The sequence below is a fragment of the Melanerpes formicivorus genome, unplaced genomic scaffold (genome assembly GCF_026170545.1).
Source record: "Melanerpes formicivorus ecotype bairdi unplaced genomic scaffold, bMelFor1.0.p_v2 SCAF_19, whole genome shotgun sequence".
Lineage (NCBI taxonomy): Eukaryota > Metazoa > Chordata > Aves > Piciformes > Picidae > Melanerpes > Melanerpes formicivorus.
Genome location: NW_027142371.1, coordinates 14,680,572 through 14,693,495, shown reverse-complemented (window position 1 = coordinate 14,693,495; position 12,924 = coordinate 14,680,572). Strand labels below are relative to the sequence as shown.

General features: G+C 66.2%; 1 protein-coding gene across 2 annotated transcripts; it reads right to left on the bottom strand.

Moving 5' to 3' along the window:
* Window positions 1-2,425: 2,425 nt before the first annotated feature.
* SOX12 (SRY-box transcription factor 12) lies at window positions 2,426-6,588 on the bottom strand. 2 transcript variants are annotated; one of them, XM_068150417.1, is made up of 2 exons: window positions 5,755-6,588; window positions 2,426-5,638 (listed from the first exon to the last, which is right to left on the bottom strand). In XM_068150417.1, exons 1-2 carry the CDS (start codon window positions 6,574-6,576, stop codon window positions 5,417-5,419), a joined length of 1,044 nt encoding a protein of 347 aa, XP_068006518.1. In that variant the 5' UTR covers window positions 6,577-6,588; the 3' UTR covers window positions 2,426-5,416. The 2 variants fall into 2 exon arrangements, with proteins under 2 accessions (XP_068006518.1, XP_068006520.1); XM_068150419.1 differs by having other exon boundaries at window positions 5,564-6,588.
* Between the last annotated feature and the right edge of the window lie 6,336 nt (window positions 6,589-12,924).

Here is a 12,924-nt window from a genome sequence, read left to right as displayed (position 1 = left end):
CGTGCCCTCTGCTCTCCAGGGCCTGGGGGGCAGCGCCAGGTTGGGCATAGCCTGACCCTCTCGTGCCCCCCGGGGCTGCAGGAGAGCCTGGGCACGGTGCCCGGCTGCCACCGCTGAGCCCCGGTGACTCAGCCGCCCCTGGCCCCTGGGCTCGGGGGGTGGCACGGGGCCGGTGCCCGCCTTGGGCGGCTCAGGAGGGAGCTGTGCCCGCCTTGGGCGGCTCAGGAGGGAGCTGTTTTCAGTTGCCTGTGGTTTGCTCTCCGGGAAGGGATGTGCTCAGCAGCGCTCGGGGGGGGACAGGCAGGCAGAGGCTGAGGGCTCGGGGGGGGGGTTGGCAGGGGCAGAGGGAAACCTGGAGGGCTGGCAGTGCCACTTCTTGTGCTGTGGGGCAGGGCTGAGCTTGTGGCTGGACCGGATCTCAAAAATCTTGAGCTTAAAAGATCTCAGTCTTGAAAGTCTGGATGGTCCTAAAGGTCCTGACCGACCCCCACCCAGCCCCCCGCTGCACCACGCCCCGACCCGGCACAGCCCCGGCACAGCCCCGGCACAGCCCCGGCACAGCCCCGGCACAGCCCCGGCACAGCCCCGCTGCCGTGTGGCAGGATCAGGCCCCGCATCAGGCCACTCGCAGCCACCCAATCGCCGGCGATGGTGGAGGAGGAGGAGGAGGAGGCGGCGGCGGCAGGGAGGGACGTGGCCACCTTCGGGGTGACCGAGGGGCCGCTCCTCGGAGGGGACACGGCCACCACGTGGCGGGGCTGGGGCTCACCGCCGTGTCCCCTCCTCGCACCCCGACGGGGGATGGGGCAGCGTCGTGGGTGGGGCTGGGTGCGGGGACCGGCTGCGGCGCTGCGGCGCTGAACAAAGCCCTGCTGGGGGGAAGGTGCAGGTTGTCCCCCCCGGCACACCCCCAGCCTGGGTGTCCCCCACAGCCGGCGACATCTTCATCCCTCCACCTTTGCCTACATTCAGGGGCCGGGGCGGGGGGCTCATCCCAGTCAAGGTTTGTAGGGAGCCCACCCTGAGCACCACCCCAGTGCACCCCTGGTGCCCATTGCTCTCCTCCCCCGGGCTGCCCCCAGCCTGTGTCCCCCCAGCGCTGTGTGCTCCCCACTTACCTCTGGGAGGGCAGAGGCCTTAGCACATTCTTCCCTGTCCCCGGCAGCTGCCCTCTACTGTCTTCATGTCCAGGAGGGATCCCACAGCACCGTCCACGAGTGGGCAGCCCCTGGCACTTGGGGTGGTGGGGATGGCAGAAGGGGAGCAGTGCTGGGGCGGAGGGGAGTGAGTCCCTGCTGCAAGGCCAGGCGCTCCCCGAGGAGCTGGCACAGTGGGGGTGACATGTGCCTGGCTGGGCAGCGCCAGGTACTGAGCACCAATCCACAGCCAGGTCAGGAGGGCAGCAGCGGTGCCTGGTGACCCAGGACCTCACCAGGCCATACCCATGAGCCCCCCCCGCTCCAGGTGCTGTCCCCAAGTAGGAGCCTGGTGCCATGGCCAGGAGCTCCCATTGGTGCCATCCTGGGGCATCACTATGCCCACAGCTCCAGGCTCACAGCAGGGGCACCCCCAGCCCGGGGGTGTGCTGGGTGCTGTCCCAGACCGGGTGCAGCCCATGGCGGGGAGGGGGAGGTCACCGGAGCAAGGCCACCCTTCCAAGCCACCTCCATCCCACCCCCCGGGGAACATCCCGGTGCCCAGCCCCGCCCGGGGCAGCGGGAGGGGCCGCGGTACCCGGGGATGCTCCGGGCTCCCCTTGTTGCTGTAGCAACAGCCGCGGGCGGGGGCCTGGGGGGGAGACTGTGACGCAACCGATGCGTGTCCCCCACCCCCCAACCTGGGCCCTCCTGGGGGGCTGGGTTAATGCCCTGGGCCCCCAGCTTGATGGTGCTGCCTGTGGGCACGGGAACACGCCCACGGGGAACACGCGTGTGCAGCACACCAGCTGCATGGGGGGTGGATTTCGGCCACTGGCCACTTCACATTCGCCTCCCAGGGCCCCACCTCCCACCTGGGTACCGCACACCCACCCCCCGAGACTCCCACATCCCCGTGGGGACCCCAAATCCCCTGCTGGAGACCCCACATCCCTCCCTGGGGTACCTGGCCTTTTCCTGGGAGTGCTGCCTTCCCGCTATGGAAGCCACATCCCCTTGTCGGGGGGGGGGGTCTCACATTCCCCTGGAGACCCCTCATTGCCCTGGAAACCCCACATCCTCCTGGGGGCCCTACCTCCCCCTGGGGGTCCCACATTCCTCATGGAAGCCACTCCTCCCACTGTGACCCCCTGCAGACCCCACACCCCCCCGGGAGTCCTCCATCCCTCTGAAGACCCCACACCCTCCTGAAGACCCCAAGCCCCCCCGAGGACCCCCCCACACCCCCCGGGGCGGCGCAGGAGAGCGCAGGAGCCGCGGGCAGCAGAACCACCAACACTTTATTCCATAGTCACGACAGTCGGGACAGACCTTCACCGAGCCTCCGGGGAGCCGGGGCCGGCCTCATCCCCTCCCCACCCCCGGGGCTGAGCAGCAGCAGGACGGGGCGGGGGGGAGGGGAGGATGCTGAGCCTTGCCTAAAATCCTAGCGCTTTTCCACCACGACAGCTACAGGAACCCTTCACTAACACAACACTTACAGAGGTGACCCCCCCCGGGCGCTGGCGCCCATCCGGGGTCCCACCAGCTCCGGGGGACCTCCCCCCCCCGACCCCGGCCCCCTTGGCCGCCGCCGCTGGGGGCAGCTTCTTCCTGAGAGAGGTTTGGTTTATTTTTCTATTATTATTATTAGTTAATTTATTATTATTATTATTAATTATTCTTCTTTGTCTCTAGTGATGGCAGGAGGTCACCCACCCGCCCCCTCCCACACCCCTGCCAGCCAGCAGCGGGCAGCGGGGAGGGCAGGGGCGCAGCGGGAGGAGGGGGGGGCCACACGCTGGGGTTGGGGGAGGGGTTTGGGGGTTATTTGAGGTGGGGGGAGGAGAAGGAAAGGAGGGAAGGGGGGGCGGGGGGGGGAGGGTTTCTCTAATCACTACAACCGCACGGCACAGAAAAAAAAATCCACCACTGTCCACAAGGGTTCTCCCCCCCGAGCAGGTGGGGAGGGGGGCACGGGGCAGGGAGAGGGGGACAAGGGGGCAAAGCGGATGATGTTGTGCTTGTGGCTGGGGTCGGGGCGGGGGGAGGGGGGCGTAAAAAGACCCCAGCTCTGGCTCTGGTGCTGAGCCAGAACCTGCTCCTGAGGAAACGTTTAGCCTGACAAGTCTGTGGAGGAAGCACCCAGGCCCACGGGTGACACACGGCACGCTGGGGGGCGGGGGGGCGCCGAGGCCACCTGCATCCCCCCCCAGGAAAACGAGAAGCAGCCTCCAGCTGCAAGCCCAGCACAGCACACAGATGTGAGACCCTCACCGTGGCCTCAAGCCCTGCTGGTCCCTGGGGGTAGGGGGGCTTTGGCTTCCCCCGGAATGGGAAGGGGAGGTGGGTGGGCAGCAGCCCCCACCCCTTCCCCAAGCACCCTTGGCCACAGCGTGGGGCAGCCACCTGCCCCCAGAAGGCACCGAGGTGCTGGGTGGGATCTGTGCGCACTGGAGAGCCCCAGGACACCCCAGGGGACCCCCAAACCCGGCTCACACATGGGAGGGGGATGGGGTCCTGGCACGGGGCCGCCCGGGGGGTGGGAAGGCAGACCCCACCCCCCCGGGACGGCCGCAGCTGCCGGCGTCGCCGCTCGCCCGGCGCTCGTTTGGCTTTTCCACCTTGAGGAGGGCTGGACCAGGTGGGGAAGGGCCTTGGGGGGTGGGGGGGAGGGATGGGGACAGGCTCTATCTGGGGTACACGTGTCTGAGGCGTGGCACCCACCTGGCTCCACAGGCTGGCACCGCACCGGGGCTACCGAAACACCGTGGCTAACGCGACGCCGACACACACACAGCTACCGCTACACACCGAACACCTACGCTGCTGGGGAGGGCACCCCGAGGCCACCCGGCACAGGCCTCAGCTGGGGGCACCTCCAGCACCCCTGCAAAGAGCCCAGGGGGGTCACCCCCCCCTGCACCAAGGTGCCCAAGCCACCGCTGGCAGCTGGGCCAGGCAGGTCCCCCTGCTCTGAGCCACCTGGGGGGGAAGCCAGGAGCTGGGCACCAGGGCTGGGGGCGATGCCTGTCCCCTGGCCACGGCTCTGTCCAGCCCTGTGGTAATGGGGCAGCCCAAAAATGAGGAGGCAAAGCCCTGAGTGGGTGCCCCACGGCCCTCAGCACCCCACTGCCCAGCGAGGGTCAGAGGGGCTCCTGCACACCCAGAGCCCTTGAGGAACAGGGGGGCCATGGGGGACCATCAAGCAGCGGTCCCTGGCGAGCTCCTTTGGCCACGGCCACAGCCCCAGGGCTGGCAGCTTGCGGTGGCCAAGGTCCCTGCGCAGCCCAGGCCCTGCCCCACAAGCGCAGCCTGGGGCAGCCACCGAGCCACCATGGCAGCCACGTGCTCGGCGGCAGCAGGCAGAGGAGGCTCCTTACAGGAAGGAGCCATTAGGAAAAGCAAAGAAAAACCTGGCTGGAGGAGCCACTGCAGCATGACCTTCCCTGGCAGGAAGCTCCTTGGCAGCACCTTGGGATGCCCCAGCTCTTGGCACAGCTGGCAGCAGGGCACGGAATGGAGGAGCACCATGCTAGGGCATCGCCCACGCCCCAGCAGTGCCCACCACGGCTCTCAGCCCGGTTTGGGTGGTGGTTTAAGGCAGGTTTCCCTCAGCTTCCCTTCCCAGCCCTCCTGCCACCCTGGTAGCACCACCCACTGCCAGCAGGCACAGTGGCATCAGCTCCACCAGGCCAAGCGAGCCGGCTCGCAGCGGGTCCTGCATGGGCAGTGGGTCTAAGGCTACATCCGGGGCTGGGGGAAGGGCTCATCCCTGCAGGGGTTTGGGGTGGCTCTGGGCACAGCTCCCTTGGCAGGACTGCCTGGCAAGAGGAGCAGCACAGCCTCCTGCTGCCACGTGGGCATCACGTGCCGGCAGCTTGGCTCTTCCCAAAGCCAGCGGTGGGCAGCGGGGAGAGAGCTGGGTCCTGTGCCACCCCCAACCCCCAGGGGTCCCCAGGAAATGGGGTGCTCGGCAGGGAGGGCTCCATGTGGCCCCACTCCCCTCCTGCAGCAAGGAGAGGAGAAAATGGAAGATGAGCTTTAAATTGAATCAAAAAGCCAGAGGAATTGGGCATTCCCCCTGGGACTGGGGAGGGTGGGATGAGCACCAAGGGCTGGGGCTGGCATGGATGCCCCTCCTGCCCGCAGGCAACACTGGGCTGGCATGGGTGCCCCCACTGCCCGCAGGGGCCACGGTGGGGCTGGGAGCAGCCATGGCTTGGAGCCCAGGCGGGGGGGAAGGAGCGGGCACTGACAAGGCAAACCCGAGGGGATGTTCAGCATTCCACGGACAAACAACCGCGGCGGCCAGGCGAGAGCCGGACAGACGGAAGGACGGAGGAGGAGGAGGAGGAGTGGGTGTGTGCCGAGGGGGGTGGGGTGAGCAGGGAGCTCTGCCTTCCAGCGGCTTCAAGGCAAAATACCTGATTCCTGCATGTAAACAGCTGGTTTCGGTTCTTTGTTTGTTTGTTTGTTTTATCCTGGGTTTTGGATCCGACCTGATTGTGGGAGAGAAGGAGGAGCGTTACCTGCGGAGCGAGCGTGGCACTCAGTAGGTAAAGACCAAGTCCGAGATGCTGGACATGAGCCAGTCCCCTGCTATCATCTCCGTCACCTCGGGTGTGCAATAGTCCGGGAACTCGAAGTGTGAGGAGCTTCCCCGTGGGAAGAGGTCGTGGTCCTTGTCGAAGACGGACCAGTCCAGGCCACCGCTGGTGGAACCAGTGGCCACCCGCCCCGGCACGACCCCCAGCAGCTCTTCCTCCAGCTCCTCATCGGAGGAGCTGAAGGAGGAGGGAGGTGACCCGGCTGACATGGGAGAAGGGGAACCGCTCTCTGGAGACCTCCCCGGCTCAGGGCAGGCAGCAGCGGGGCTGGGGGGCGCGGGGGGCTCCTGGGAGCCACACTCCCCGGTGGATGCCGCGCTGGGTGCCGTGGGGCAGTCCTCAGTGGGCACCTCCTGAGCGGGCTCCTTTGGGGCATCGTGGCCGGCGGGCGTCTTGGCGGTCTGCCTGCGGCCGGTGGAGACGCGGCCCAGCACGGAGGGCTTGATCTTCACCGGGAGGCGCGGGCGGGCCGCGGCCGTGCCCACCTTGCCCTTTTTCCGTGGCCGGTACTTGTAGTCGGGGTAGTCGGCCATGTGCTTGAGGCGCAGGCGCTCAGCCTCCTTCACAAAGGGGATCTTCTCCGAGTCATGGAGGAGCTGCCAGCGCCGGCCCAGGCGCTTGGAGATCTCGGCGTTGTGCATGTCCGGCCACTGGTCCATGATCTTGCGGCGTTCGTGCTGGGACCAGACCATGAAGGCGTTCATGGGGCGCTTGATGTGCCCGCTCGGCGTTTTGCACCACGCCGGTTCCGTGTCACGGGTGGGTAACGGGGCACAGGGCTCCCGCCGAGCCTCTGCGCCCCGGCCCCGCGGGCCGCGCTGCTGCACCATCCCGGGGCCCGGTTCCCCTCCTCCTCCTCCTCCTCCACCGCCGACTCCTCCACCTCCACCACCTCCTCCTCCCCGCCCGCCGCCACCGCCTCCCCGCCCGCCGTTACCCGCCGCGCCGCGCCGCCCCCATTGTGCGGAGCGGGCGGCGGCGGCGGGGCGGGGCGCAGGGGGCCGTGCCGGGGACCGGGGGCGCACGGCGGGGGCGGCTCCGCCGGGGCGGCGGCTGCTGAGATGCTCCGGAGGGGCCCCGAGCCGGGCCGGCGGTTACCGACTTCGGAGTGCTCGACAGCGGTCCAGTCCGAGGATGCTCTGCACTGGCTCGGGGGTGCTGCGGGGATGCTCTGAACCGGACCCGGGATGCTCTGTACTGGCTCGGGATGCTCCGCACCGACCCGAGGATGCTCCGGGATGTTCTGTACCGGCTCGTGGATATTCTGCACTGGTCCAAGGATGCTGCGGGATGCTCTGCACGGCTCCGGGATGATCCGCCCTGCCCTGCCCCGCCCCGGGGATGCTTCCCCGGTTAAGTCGGCGGACGCTCCGGTCGGGTGGGGTGTGGGGTTGCTGCGGCGGTGTGCGGGTCGGGGGTTGTACGCGGGGGCGGTGCGGGCAGCCCAGGAGCCGCACGCCCCCCGGTGCCGCTCTTATATCCGTCGCCGCTCCGCCCCCGGTAAACACCGCCGCGCCGGTTCTGTCAATGGGAGGCACCGCCCCCCCCGGCCCATTGGCCGCCGGGCGGGGGGGAATATCCGGCTCCTCCAATGGGCGCCCTCCGGAGAGAGGTTGCTGGAGAGAATGGCAGGGCGGCACGCCCCGGTACCCCCGGTTACCGCCCGGTAACGCCGCGACGGCACCCCGGGAACTCCCTGGGCTCCTACATGAACAGCACAGCAGCCCCCGGTACTCTTACACGACCGTCCCAGTACCCCGGCCTGGCCACCCGCTCTACTTCCCCATGCCCTCCAATCCCTCTCCGTGCCCTCCGGAACCCACCCGGGGATGCTCAAACTGGCCACCCAAGTCCGTGCACCCCGGTGTCTGCGGTGTCCCCCGTGTCCCAGACAGCCACCCACGGGCACTCCCGGGAGCCCCCGCACCCCCCCCTTGGGGAACTGCACCCCAGCACCGGTGCCCACGGGGCTGCCCCGGTGACACGAGTGGGGCCTCGTCCCCCGCGGCGTGCCCGGCCCCGCCCCTCGGCCCCGGCCCCGCCTCGCTGCCCACGGGCGGCACCAATGGGGCGGCGGCGGCGGCCTTGTTGCCCCGGAGACCGCGGGCTGCCCGCCAGGGACCGCACCCATTGGCTGCCGCCGCGCCGCGCGGGCCGCCGCAGGGCGAGAGCCCATTGGCTGAAGCGCCGCCGCCAGTTGCTGTGGTAACATGGACCCGAGCGGCGCCCGCAGCCTGGGCGCTGCGCTCTGCCCCGGCCACGGCCACTGCCCCGGGCACGGCTGCTGGGCGCTGCGCTCTGCCCCGGCCACGGCTGCCCGGCCACGGCCACTGCCCTGGGCACGGCTGCTGGGCGCTGCGCTCTGCCCCGGCCACGGCTGCCCGGCTACGGCCACTGCCCCGGCCACGGCTGCTGGGCGCTGCGCTCTGCCCCGGCCACGGCTGTCCGGCCACGGCCGCTGCCCCGGGCACGGCTGCTGGGCGCTGCGCTCTGCCCCGGCCACGGCTGCCCGGCCGCGGCCACTGTCCCTGCCGCGGCTGCCCGGCGCTGGGCGCTGCGGTCTCTCCCGGGTCCTACCCCCGGCAATTGCATCCTGCTCGAGGGCCTACACCGAGAACTGCAGCCCAGCTGCTGGCCCTACACCAGGCACTGCAGCCTATGCCAGGCACTGTGGTCAGTCCTGGAGCCTGCCCTGGGCACTGCAGCCTGCCCCAGGGCCTGTCCCGGGTACTGCAACCCAGCCACGGGCACTGCAGCCTGTTGTGGGGTCTGTCTCAGGCGCTGCAGCCTGCCCTGGGCATTCTCCCTGGCACCCCAGAGCCTATCCCTGAGCCTCTGTGGTCTTCCCTGGGGCTTACACCAGGCACTGCAGCCTATCCTAGGGCCTAGTCCTGGGCGCTGCAGCTTACCCTAAGGCCTGCCCCATATGCTGTGGCCTGCCCTGGGACCTGGTCTGTGCCCCTTAGCCCTGCCCACGCTGCCCCCAGAGCCCCCCAGCCCCGGGGAACACCACACAGCCTGAGCTGCTCCTGCCCGGAGTGGCTGGAAGCCACGCCTGATACCCACGGTGTGACCCTGGCCCCACAGCCCGCGGGGGGCAGCACAGGGGCAGTCTGCATTGTGCATTACAATGAAAACCACCCCAGAATGGCCCTGCAGGGCCCCGAGGGGGCTGCACCAGGCTCGCCGTCTCTGTGCACCGCTGCTGCCTTGCTCCGGGCTCTCCGGGGCAGGTGGGAGGCTCTGCTCCCTCCCAGCCGAGCCCCCACCCCACGGGGCCCGTCCCGCAGGCGCCGTCCCGATCTGACCCACATCCCCAGCCCCACTGGGTCCTTGTCCCGGCGGCCTCTGTCCTTCTGCCCCCGGCGGGGCCGGCAGGGGGCGCCCCTCCCCGGGAGCGAGAGCCCCGCCCGGCGCCCGCAGCCTGCTGTTACCATGGCGACGGGGACGAGGCGGGGCGGCGGGGGGTACCCCGGGGGGTACGGGAGCATCGCCGGGGAGACCATGGGGCATGGAGAGATCCCTGGGGGTTATCGGGGCCCACGGAGTGTGAGGGGACAGCAGGATGGCAGGGGGAACGGGGGAACCCCGAGGGGCCAGGGGCACAAAGGAGCAAACTGGGAGATCTCCCCATGGGGGCCAGGCAGGAGGGCTCCCTGTGGGGTGTGTGGTGGGGAGGGGTCTCCTCATGGGGCAAGGAGGATGGGGACCCTGCAGGGCAGGAGGTTGGTAAAGTGGGTGGGGGTCGCTCAGGAGGTGTCACTGCCTCTCGGCTCTGCCTTTGGAGCCACAGAGGCTTCTCCACGGGGGCTCTCCGTGGAGCTGTGGAGTTATGCTTCCTTCCAGAGCCTGCCTGGAGATGGATGTGAAGGGCCTGGGCTCAGGTATCATGGAGGAGCTCAGGAGAGCAGTAGGTCTCCAGCCCCAGAGGGTCTGTGACACTCCCAGCACTGTGGCTGAGTCTCAAACAAGCCTGAGGTTTGCTGCTGGCAAAGGGGGGAAAGGAACACCAGGAAGGCCCAGACGAGGGGAGGCAGAGCCCTGGGTCACAGCAGAGTGCCCTCTGCTTGCACACTTCTCTCACTCACATCCTTTCTGTGCCACTGTCGTGCTGTGTTTGGGGTTACAGCAAGTGACAGGAGACAGGAGAGGGAATCTCCAGCCCACAGGCTGACATTGCCACCAGCAACTGATGAGGACAAGAAGATGAAAGGGAAGGAGAACAAGCCAGGCTGGGAGAGATTCCCTTACACGGAGCCTCTGCCCGCTGCTGCTGCTCCTGCATTAACCCAGAGCTTTCTGCTGGGAGCTGTTCAGCAGGAGCCACAAAGAGAAAACGACTCAAGGGCAATAAAGGAGGAGAGCTTAGAAAAGGCTGAAGAGCACTTTAGAGGCTGAGCTTCTGGGCTCTAACAGCGAGCAGCTTTTGCTGGGGCTGCAGAAGGTTTGGATTCAGCCTCTCAGTTGTTCTTTGTATTTCCCTCAGCCACACATGACAGGAGGGAGCAGATGTGAGCCTTGAAACTGGGCTGGGAAAGAAGCTCAGCCTCTTTTTTATCTCTCACCAGTCACATTTATGCTCATCAGAGGGGAAGAAAAAACCCCACCAAACCCAACCCACCCTTCCCTTTGGAGACATCATCGCCCCCAGGGAGACAGAGCAGCTTTGCTCAGAAGGGACAAGCACTGAAGGAGGCAGGATCAGCTAAAAGCTTGGGAGAGGTCCAGATCACCGTGGAGGGTGCTACAGATACCCAGGTGTAGGTTACAAATCCACACAGGGCGAATCCAGAGGCCTGAGTGAGCCTTCCAAGATGTCCTCTCTTTGTTAATTAACGTCCTGGGGCTGATTGTGCTGCTCTGCCCCGTGCTGGTGGGGTTAAGAGAAGCCAGGAGAGGGCTCTGAGAGTAGAAGGGAGGAGATTCAGGAATTGTGGCTTGCTGGCACCAGGTTTGCCCAGGGTGGGAAGGAAAGAGGCAAAGGTGGAGGCCCCAGGCACAGCTTTTTAAGTGGAAGATGGGTGGGAAGGGATTGGTGGTCCTGCAGCTGGGCTTTGCTGGAGGAGGGGAAGTCAGGATGCTGTTACCATGGGATGGCAGAGAGCTTGGGGCAGGTGGGATTGGTGGAATCCACAACACTTTAATCCACAAATTCCTGTAGGATCTGACCAATCTGAAGAGCAATGCCATTGGAGAGCTGAGGCTGGGCAGTGCCCCCCTGGCAGAGACCAGCTGCCAGCTGAGGGAGGAAAGCCAGCAAAGGGAGCACTGAGAGAGAAGCAGGAGCCTGCTGCAGCTGTGTGGGATGCTTCAGGTGGGGCTTTGGGGTCCGCCAACACAGCCAGGCCAGCAGAATGCTGCATCCTCATTACAGAATCCCAGCAGGGAGGCTTTGGAAGGGACCTCAGGAGCTCACCCAGTCCAAGCCCTGCCCCAGCAGGGCACCCACAGCAGCCTGCCCAGGAGCACAGTGCCCAGGGTGGGTTGGAAGCTCTGCACACCAGGAGACTCCACAACCTCTCTGGGCAGCCTGCTCCAGGGCTCTGCTCCCTCACACCAAACAACTTTCTCCTCAGGGAACCTCCTGGCTGCCACTCTGTGCCCATTGCTCCTTGGCCTGTCCCTGGGCACCACTGAGCAGAGCCTGGCCCCAGCCTCTTGCCCCCCATAGCTCCTTCAGCTCTTGCTGAGCATTGCTCAGCTCCCCTCTGGGGCTGCTCTGCTGCAGGCTCTCAGCCCCAGGGCTCTCAGCCTTTGCTGCTCCCAGAGCTGCTCCAGGCCCCTCAGCATCTCTGTAGCCTCTGCTGGACTCTCTCCAGCAGCTCCCTGTCCCTCTTGACCTGGGCAGCCCAGAACTGAACCCAGTACTCCAACTATGGCCTCAGCAGGGCAGAGTAAAGGGTGAGGAGAACCTCCTTTGCCCTGCTGGCCACACTCTTCATGCACCAAGCCTGACTGGAGGATCCCCACTCCTGGGGCAGCTCTCTGATGTCCGGAGGTCCCTTGAGATGCTCTTGTTTTGTACCCATGTTTTAAATCTCCCCTGATTGTGTCCCAAAGAACACTTACTCACCCCTTTAACAGCCCAAATCCATCTCTCTATGCTGTCCTGGGCTCCAGCAGCTCCTGAATTACCTTTTTGGAAGCTCCCATGCTCAAGCTGGGCCCAGCCACAGCCCCAGGTTCCTCAGTGCCCCTAACACAGGCGAGAGGCAGGGGTGGGGTGGTGCTGGGGCTGCTCCTGAGACCTCTGGAGCAAGCAGTGAGTGGATTTCTCCCTGTGCAGGGGGTGAAGGTGATGGGGTAGGCCTGGAATCACAACCAGCTGGATGCAGCAAGGGCAGAGCTCCAGGAAATGATGGAGGGGAGGGGGGGAAACAAACAATGGCAAAGAATGTGGGAAGTGAGCTGCTCACATGGCTGTGACATGCAGCGGCAGGGCCCTGCTGGCTTTGCTTTCCATCTCGCTGGCTTCAGGACACTCTGTTGATCTTAGAAATGTCAAACAATTCCATTGCTGAAAATGGATCCCCTGGGCTCTCTGGGGATCATCTTCCTCTGGAAGCAAGGAGAGGGTCCAGTGACACCCAGCCCCCCGGGCTGGGGGCGGGAAGGACCATTCCCAGTGGGGCAGGAATCTGGCCAAGGTGGTGGGACTGGGGGTGACCATTCCCAGGTGCCTCACTGCATGAGCTCCACAGGTGAAGATCTACAAGGTCAAGTGCAAGGTCCTGCCCCTTGGTTGGGGCAATCTCAGGCACAGATCCAGGCTGGGGGATGAGGGGCTGGGAAGCAGCCCTGTGGAGAAGGACTTGGGGGTGCTGGTGGGTGAAAAGCTGGCAGTGTGCACTCCCAGCCCAGAGCCAGACTGTCCTGGGCTGATCCAGGGTCTCATGATCTGCTCCAAGACGAAGCCATGACCCTACTGCTGGTCCTTGGTCACATCACCTCTCTCCTGAGGACATCATGGAATTGCAAAGGTTGGAAGAGACCTTCCAGATCAGCTGAGCCCAGCACTGCTTCACTCCCCAGCTCAGCCCTCATGGTCTGCCCCAGCCACCAAACTGGGGACAGAAGAAATCAGCTCCAAGCCTGAGCTCTGCTCCAGAGCCCTGCCTGAGAAGTATGGAATGGTTTGGGTTGGAAGAGACCTTGAAGGTCATCAAGTCCAGCCCTTA

What these genes read in the sequence shown, in the direction of transcription:
- SOX12 (XM_068150417.1), bottom strand. Translation starts at nt 6,576, where the DNA reads ATGGTGCAGCAGCGCGGCCCGCGGGGCCGGGGCGCAGAGGCTCGGCGG. An exon ending in CGGACTATTGCACACCCGAG is followed by an intron (nt 5,639 to 5,754) that starts GTGACGGAGATG and finishes TCCCACAATCAG; the next exon opens with GTCGGATCCAAAACCCAGGA.